Source organism: Silurus aristotelis, assembly GCF_946808225.1.
Source record: "Silurus aristotelis genome assembly, chromosome: 19".
NCBI classification, from domain to species: Eukaryota; Metazoa; Chordata; class Actinopteri; order Siluriformes; family Siluridae; genus Silurus; species Silurus aristotelis.
Window position 1 is genome coordinate 3944959 of NC_139592.1, and position 9445 is coordinate 3954403.

Below are 9445 nucleotides of genomic sequence, written 5' to 3' on the forward strand. Positions count from 1 at the left end.
TACCTGCAGTCGCGTCCCACCAATCAGCGCGGCTTATCTTGCTTCTTCCGTGCAACCTGTCGACCAATAGCGTTGAGCGAAAACGAGTGCGAAAATTTGTATTTGCGGTAAGCGAGGCTGCGGCGGACCCAGCGGTAAGACTTTAACGTCCTGAATAGGGGTTTTAATTATTATCATTACTTTATAATATAAAGCAATATTTTGGTTTTACACGGTTATACCAAAAACTTTGAAGAAATGCAGCGATATTTGGCTGCTCGGATGTTAGCATGGATGCTAGCTCGAGTCGACGGTGCTCGCTTAGCTTAATTTCACCCCTAACGGTTCACTGATAACAATAAAATATATTACTTTTATTTTTTATTTATTTTTCAATTGTAGAGTGTGTGTATAAGAAGTTACAAGGGCAAAATAATGTGAATGGGTCATATAGGTATCACGTGTCTATTCAATTGTGCAATATCTGCACTTTTTATCTATCTATCTATCTATCTATCTATCTATCTATCTATCTATCTATCTATCTATTGTGTATTCTATCTATCTATTGTGTATTCTATCTATCTATCGTGCATTCTATGTCTCTCTATCTATCTATCTATCTATCTATCCATCTATCTATTGTGTATTCTATCTATCTATCTATCTATCTATCTATCTATCTATCTATCTATCTATCTATTGTGCATTCTATCTATAGATAGGTGGATGGATGGATAGATAGATGGATAGATGAATGGATCTAATGGATTAGGATTGCAATGGAACAGTTCTGCATGTAAGTGTTCACCACTGCACACTTTAACAATGATGGAACTGTATTGAATGGACATTTCGATATAGAAAAAAAATCTAATCAAATTTTATTCATCACGTACACATGCATACAGGGTACGACATGCAGTGAAATGCTTTCATAAAGGTTCCCTTCTAAGTCTGGTTCCTCTCAAGGTTTCTTCCTCATACCATCTCAGGGACAATCCTGAGACATTGGAGACATCATGGACATTCAATGATGAGGATGAGGTTCCTTTCTAAATCTGGTTCTTCTCAAGGTTTCTTCCTTATACCATTTCAGGAAGTTTTTCCTTGCCGAGAACCGATTAATCAACCAATAGTTTTTAAAATGGATTAAAAAAAAAAAACACTCTTAACACTGAATAAATTAAATAAGAATATATTAATACATATTAAGGAAACTAAGCCATGCATTCAAACTGGAACAAAAAGTACCACTCCAAATAAATACAAACAATTGCATCTAAAATGATAAAAAAATTAATAAATAAACAGCACGTGGTATCAGTGATTCGTCTCTAGAGGCCGCACTTGTACTGTACAATGCAACCCGGAAAAACTATCGCTACGAATTTTTGCAGATAGTTTCAGCAATCGACAATCAGTGCCGTTTAAACGGAAAACCGATTAATCAGTCGACCTCTATGCAGCAGCACAGCATCAGGATGAGTCAGGCCGTGCTGGAGGGTGAAAAGGAGGTGTGAAGAACCATATAAGCCATGTTCCCAACATCATTAAGAAACAAACTGCCATCTAGACATGGAATATAATCACATGGTTGTCTGATGGATTCATAACACAGAAACCGTTCTCTGTCTACTTAATGACATAAGGTAATGTAATTGGAGGAATGTTTGTCTTGTTTTAAAGCTGGTCTGTCCTCTAACCTAGCAGATAGCCAGCAAGATGATGGACGCACTGTCAGTAGTGACCCAGCTGAGGGATCTGGCGTCTGAACCCCAGAATCGGGAGGCTATAGCAAAAGATGAGGGTTGTTTACCTGGTCTTGTTCTGTTCCTAGACCACAAAGACCCTCAAGTAGTCTTCGCTACTCTGCAGGTACAGAGTCTGAATGGTGGAATATTACTGTAAGTCTAATACAGGTTAGGGAATGTTGTGTATATGTTGTGACTGTGATTTTCCATGTTCTTAGACCCTGAGGTACCTGGCAGAATCATCTCAAAATGTTGACTCCATGAAAAACGAGCTAGGCATGATGGTGAGCTTGGAGACGCTAGCGGAAAAGTAAGTATTTATTGTTGTTTGTTTTTTTAATAAATTTATTTATTTAAATGAGGTTGCAAAGGGGCAAAAATGTTCAATAAATTTCTGAAAACTTTTTATGGGAACTTATGGAATTTTGAAAGTATTCAAAGTTGGAAACTTACTGGGACTTTATGGTAATTTTCCGGAATGTATACGAAATAAATTAGAAATTTGGGAAAATTTATATAAACTGTATCATACACAAACAAATATAAACATTTTGTTTGGCCGTAAACTGACATGCATGCAAACTTATACGTGTTAAAAAATAAAAAAAACTTTTTGATTTAACTATTAGTATAATATTTCTGCACAACATCTTACACACAGCACAAGACAGTTTAAAATATAAATGTACGTAAAATTTATGTAATTTACGATGGACATTATTGCATTATTTTCTGTGCAGGATTTAAGAAATTGTTTTATGGAGGAATGCACAATATTATTTAATCATCATTTAAGTTTTCTGTTAAATTGTAAATTCCAAGTTTATTCCCATGGAAAGTTTTCAGTCTTAAAAGTTCTTTGAATTTTCTTTAAATTTCCTTTTAATTTTGCAGCTGTGGTATTGAATCGAATGCTGATACTATTTTGATTCTTCATGTAGCAGTGGACTGAGTATTGACATCACAGACCTTGCAAAAGAGGTGTATGAAGTATTGAGTACTCCGGTGAGCACGGAATCTCTCAGAACTCCCGTGCAACCGATGAGGAGGAATAAACCTCAATTCTTCATCAACAGTTCCAATAAAAAGGCCAAAACAGTCACACTACACATACAGGGTTTGGACGGAACGGTAAGTGTGTTTCGATACGTTTGGTTGTGTGTTGTTGGTTTTTCTGCGCAAATCTTCTGAATCTTTTCAACAACCTCTAATATAATTTAGAAAAGACATTAAGTAGGGGTGTCCCCAAATAGGGTTAGGGTCCCCAACTAAAGATTTACATCACACAGAGATATAGATATACCTTTAAATGTGTTTATAATGCACCATGCCGCCAAGATGCTCCTGTGTCGCCCAGGGATCTGATGAAACCTGAGTCTGTTATGGGGGAATTTATATATGCACATTAAAAATATTTTTCTACAGCATTATAATGATAGGTTGTGTATTAACATATTGGGGGGGAATGGAAGTTATGTTAATTCCACATTGAGCACCCCCATATAACCAAAATCGCATGATCCATTCCATGCAAAACATTGCAGCGTTTTTAACGTGTGACATATAACGTTCAAGGATCAGCGAGGTGTGTGTGAAGAGGCTCTTCTGAAAGTCAAAGGAGTCATCAGCTTCACTTTCCAGATGGCCATGAAGAGATGCACAGTGCGTGTGCGTGCAGACCTGCCCACTGAGGTAGGGCTTCTTCTACTACTTCCACTTCTCAGCTGAAACTGTAACTCTGTTTATTATCATTTTAATATGTGAGTGTTTTCATTTTTCAACCTGCAGAAGTCCAAGTTAGATAATTAAAGTGCACTTTGTCTCCCGTTCAGAGTCTGGCATCGGCTATTGCTTCCACCAAAGTGCTTTCAGCTCAGCAGGTGGTGAAGAATCAAGTTGGAGAAGAGGTAGGGGATATGGATCTTCTGACCAAGGTTTTTTATCAGCTTTACTTCCTAGAGAACCTTCCCACCATGCTTAACAGTAGAGGTCAACCGATAGCGGATTTTACTGATAGCTAGGTTGGATCGTAAAAAAGAAATGTGCAAATATATAAAAGAATAGAGACATAATATAGTATATACACAACACAATGTATAAATACAGAAGAAGAAAAAAGAGACCACGAGTAAGTAGTTACGCTATCAGACATATTGCACATGTTGCTTAGGAAAAAAAGCATGGCCAGTTTTTCTCACTAGACCTTCGCTGTTTATTATTTTTATTTTTATTTTAGGGTTTTTGTGCTACAATTCCATTTCGTCTTTTTCTTTGTGATTTATTTTTGTGATATTTATATACAAGTAATTTAAAAAAATTATTCACATATTTGCTCTTAACGTAAGTCCAGTAAGTAACGAGCAGCCCTGCTGGCTGCAGGTTCTCGTCCCTCTCAACACCACAGACGCACACATAGAGGAGAATTGCCACCTGCCAGATTATCTACCAGAAGACGAGAGTCCAGAGAGGGAGACGGACCGCGCAGTGTCCCGCACCGCCGCCAAACAGGATGCCTCCGGGAGCTGGCTGAGCTCAGCGGCCAGCTTTCTTACCAAAACTTTCTACTGGTGAAGCGTTGGGCTTCATCATGTGTAAATATCTCTACCACACAAGGGCGAGGAAGAAAGCAAAGGACTTGCTGATATCTATTCACCCACCATAAAATCACAAAGTTGTTATAATACTAAAGCATAGCGCTTAATGTCTTTAAATATTTTTCCACGTCCTTCTGTAACATTTTAGAAAAGATTTCTGTCTGTACCTCTGTTTGTATTTTGAAAGTTGTTTGTTTAGTTGTTAACTTGATGTCGTGTAAATACATACCTGTGGATTAAGTTACATTTCTTGTCTTGTTTTTAAAAAAAAAATATTAGTACAATAATAGACCTTTTTGAGCTTGCAGTTAAAATCAATTCTGGTGTAGGATGTAAAATTTTCCTTTTTTTCGGTCGCTCCCACTAGGGGTCGCCAAAGCGGACTATCTGTCTCCATACCCCCCTGTCCTCTACATCTTCTTCTTCTTCTTCTTCTTTCGGCTGCTCCCATTAGGGGTCGCCACAGCGGATCATCCGTCTACATCTGCCTTTTTCAAATTAACTATCTGCATGTTTTCCTTCACCACATCCATAAACCTCCTCCTTGACCTTCCTCTTTTTCTCCTGCCTGGTGGCTCCATCCTCAGCATCCTTCTACCGATATGTTCCTCCTCCGCACATGTCCAAACCATCTCAATCACACCTCCGTCACCTCTCAACATTTGAACAAATTACAGTACATAATTTAGCAAAGCAGCAATTTACAGTAACATACTGTACAAACTTTATATATCTATGTGGCAGCAGGTGTGTGGATGAGCACCAGGTCATGAGTGGAGGAGGACGCAAGACGTGCTCTGTTTTAGTGTCTGGTTCAGCAGTCCAAAATATTTTTTGCACATTTAGACACAATAATGTGCATATTTTATTGCTATTTATACAAATGTAAGTTAACTATTCATTCAGTTATTACATATAAAATGTAAATGTAACTCAGCTCACTATAATTCAGAATCAACGGGGATTGATGAAGAAAAAAAAATGTTACTGGGTTACTGATCGGAAGGTAGAGGGTTCATACCTTGGGATCGCCATGTTGCCACTTTTGGGGCCCTTAAGCAAAGCCCTTAACCCTCTGTGCTCCAGGGGCACTGTATCATGACCCCCTGAGCTCTGACCCCAGCTTCCTAACATTGCTGGGAAATGTGAAGAAAGAATTTCACTGTACTGTAAAAAATAAATGTGACCCGTATAAAAGCACCTTTCATCTGGCAAGCTGTTAATTAACAGGTTTCATCATATGCAGTACATTCCATGGAAAGCGACATGATCAGATATGGTCAGTGAGTTTATTCACTTCAGATTGAATTATATCAATATGTTTATGTTGTTTAAATGTACTGCATATGATGAAACCTGTTAATAAACAGCTTGCCAGATAAAAGGTGCTTTTATACGGGTCACATTTATTAAATTTTTTAATAATAGCTTACATTATTTGCATTTCACAGGCATTAACTGTGACATTTCACAATATAGTACAGTGTTGAGACTTTTATTGTGGAAAATAATGCCATATAAAACCCGCAAAAATACATTTCGAAACAGTTGAGTTCCCCCCTCCCCTTCCTCACAGTGGTTTGACCCACTGCCTGTTTTCCCAGTTCATCTCACCTACTCTACACACACGAGTCAGGTGTGTGTCTGCGGCCCAATTAATGTTCAACTCCATCAACTAGGGGATTTTATTCACTTTAAATAATGCGATTAGTTGCGGCAAAAATGCTGATTAACGATGTAATTTTCCATGGATCTGCTCTATTAGCGATTAAAATATGACTTATCTAGTGAACGTTAGCTTGTTTACAATAGCTTGTAACATAGTGCACTGACACTAACACGCCAAAGCCGTTTCCCATGCAGTGATTTATTTGGGGCTAGTTGGTATAATGTTAATTTAACATTAACACACAATTAGCATATTGTTTATCTGTGCATTTACTAAATGAGCACTGTGCTACATCCCAACTGACCCCACTGTATTTAATTTTTTTTTGTATAATCAATTTCTATTCTGTTCTTAAGTGTCTTAATTTATTTTAATCAAAATGTTAAACCTTTTTTTTCATTCCTTGTTTTGCTTTGTCATTAAACCTGAGAAAAACTTAAAAAATAACAATAATGATGCAGTCTCCATGCTACAATAATAACGATCAAAGTATTATTTGTGTCCCCTTGCTCATGAGAAATGGTATATTTTATGTCCCCCCTACTGTTAACACTAGAATTACTGACTTTTTTATTTTGGTGAAAGTCCCGAGGTGGTGTTCACCCCTGTTGAAATTTTCACAGTTCTTCAGCTCGATTCTCCTCCTGCTTTTGTTGTGCAAACCACCCATTACCTGTGAGGCCTGGCGCATCTGCATTTGTTTACTCAGAGTAGCTCCGATCCAAGGCAGGCGAAACATCTGCGTGTGACATGGAAACTTTCAGAAATGCCTTCCGTATCTATACAAAATATCCCACACACTGAAATTTTAAAGACACACATTCACATTATTAGGAAACACGTCTGTTTTATTTATAAAAAAATCGTGTGAGAATGAAAAGTTGCTAATACAATGACATGAATAACATAAAAACTTGCTAGCACTTCAGTCTCCAATGTATGTTTGTACACAAATGTCAAGCTGAGTGAAGTTATGGTCCATGGTTTTTGACATATTCGTACACATACGGAATAAAATGATGTCATTTCATTTTCATTGGCCATCACTGAATTATAACAATCATTTCTTTTTCGCATTTTTGAGAACGCACATCAGGATGGCCTCCGTATCACTGCCACGCAGGAGGAGCCTCTCCGCGCAACAGGCTTTGGCCTGGCTTCAGGAAATGGACGAAGCAGATTCTGATGGAGGAGAGATTTCATTTGTCCAGCAGGCCACTGATGCCTCCTCAGAGGAATCCGAAAAGGAGACAGAACAGGAACCCAACATGCCTCCTTGGAAGATGCACCGTGGTACTGGGAAGCCCTGTCTGAGCCAGACGGCACTGTGTGGGTAGAGGAGGACATCGGAATGCCCAGTGCAGTAGCAAATCACTCGTGCTTCACTGCGCAAGCTGGACCCACAAAGTCTGCTAAGGTTTGTCATTGCCATAGTACATATGATATTTATATAAACCCATTTAGAGTGAGGTTCATGTAAATTTACCATGCTCTATTTGTTTATCTTTCGACAGCATAGAATTACAAGCGTGCTCCAAAGCTACCTTTGCAGGTTAGACGTGGGAATGCTGCAGACCATCAGGAAGTGCACGGTCCATCAAGCCCGCAGAACATAGCCGGACTGGAATTTGGCAATTCATGAACTGAAGGCATTCATTTCAATTCTGTTTGTAAGAGCAATCATGTGTCCCATTGGTGCCATGGTGGATTGCTGGTCAGAAGGCTTTCTGGTGCCAGTAATCAAAGAGACAATGTCCCGAGATAGATTCATTTCAATTATGCAACACCTTCGATTTGATGACAAGGACACACGGGCAGAACGGGTGAAAACAGACAAATTTGCTGCGATCTCCGACATCTGGACACGCTTCAACAAGAACTGTGCTGAGAGTTTCACTCCAGGAGAACACATGACCATAGATGAACAGCTGTTCCCTACCAAGGTTCGTTGTCCATTCACATAATATAGCGCAACCAAGCCAGACAGATTTGGGATCAAGTTCTGGATGGCCACGGATTTTGAGACCAAATATGTCTGCAATGCATCTCCTTACTTGGGAAAGGACCCCAGTCATCAGAAGGGGGAGAGGCTGGCAGAGGACATGGTCATGAATCTGATGGAGCCATTTTTGGATAATAGGAGAAATGTCACGACGGACAATTTCTTTACTTCACTGTCACTGTCGCACAGACTGCTGCAGCGCAAAACAACGCTACTGGGCACGGTAAATAAAGTCCGGCGTGAACTTCCTCAACTTGCAAAAGACACTGCACAGCGAGAGGTATTCTCCACTTCAGTGCTTAGAAGTGGCAGTGTCTCCTTGACAATTTATGCACCTAAAAAAAACAAGACTGTGTGTGTGTTCTAAGTTCCATGCACCAAGACGTGACGATCGGTGACAGCAGAAAGAGGAAACCCAACACGCTAACAGACTATAACCACATGAAGGTATGTGAATGTGTGTATAATTTTACACCAGTGCTACAACGTACATATACTCATGACTCTCTCTCTCTCTCTCTCTCTCTCTGCTTTTACAGTGTCGTGTAGACATGCTGGACCAAATGGTGCGGATGTATTCCGTAAGAGCAGCAACACGCAGGTGGCCAGTAGCGTTTTTTTACAATATGCTGGACCTGGCGGCGGTGAATGCCTACATTTTGTACAAGGCATGTACAGGGTGGACAGGCAAAAGAAGATTGTTTCTGAGTATTCTAGCTAAGGAACTTCGTTGCCAATTCATGCAGCACAAGGACAAATTGGCACAGAGGCAGGCTGCTAAAGCTGTTGCAGCTGCTGTGCCAGGAACTGTACAGACAACGCAGTGCCAGGTGCAAGAGAGCTGCAACAGGAATCGCAGCAGGTTTACCTGTGCAAAATGTCAGAAATTCACCTGTGCCAAATGCAGGGACGATGAACACTGGGTCTGCAAACGCTGTAAAGTTTAAAACACTTTAAAATAAAACAGACTTGTGTATCCATATATTGTGAATTGTGTCTTATGACCTTGCCTTGTTTGTTGGTCACTTGGTTCAGAAGTACTTTACCTACTTACAATTAAACAAATGTAAAAACCAGTTAAAAGCCAACAGCAAACCAGCAGACATGTCTCCAGGTAGCGAACGCTTAAGTGGGCATGCCGTTCAAAACTGGGGTTTTCTGAGGTTGCTACCTCTTTTTGTGGGGGACAGAATTAAAGATCCTTCTAAAAATGGATCCAATGAGGAGTTGCTATTAATTATAAAAATGCTATTAATTATAAAAAATAAACTTAAAATAACTTAAGCTAATTAAAATTAATTTTTTTAATTTATAGCAACTCCTCATTGGTCAAGAAGGTGAAATTTAATAGAAAATTCAAGTTAATTAAATAAAAAAATGTAAGTGCAGGTTTTTACAGTGTAAAGTATAAGCAGGTCTGGAAAATCTTTTTCGAGATAGTCATCGA

General features: G+C 39.1%; 1 protein-coding gene across 4 annotated transcripts; it reads left to right on the top strand.

The window, feature by feature from the left end:
• Window positions 1-4567, top strand: armc1l (armadillo repeat containing 1, like). Of its 4 annotated transcripts, none has more exons than XM_083521006.1 (7): window positions 1-134; window positions 1690-1857; window positions 1952-2043; window positions 2675-2864; window positions 3309-3425; window positions 3566-3667; window positions 4113-4567. In XM_083521006.1, the coding sequence occupies exons 2-7, from the start codon at window positions 1705-1707 to the stop codon at window positions 4302-4304; spliced, it is 846 nt and encodes a 281-aa protein (XP_083377132.1). In that variant the 5' UTR covers window positions 1-134; window positions 1690-1704; the 3' UTR covers window positions 4305-4567. The 4 variants fall into 4 exon arrangements, with proteins under 4 accessions (XP_083377132.1, XP_083377129.1, XP_083377130.1 ...); XM_083521003.1 differs by having other exon boundaries at window positions 1693-1857; XM_083521004.1 differs by having other exon boundaries at window positions 3-134; window positions 1693-1857; window positions 3566-3640.
• The last annotated feature ends 4878 nt before the right edge of the window (window positions 4568-9445 follow it).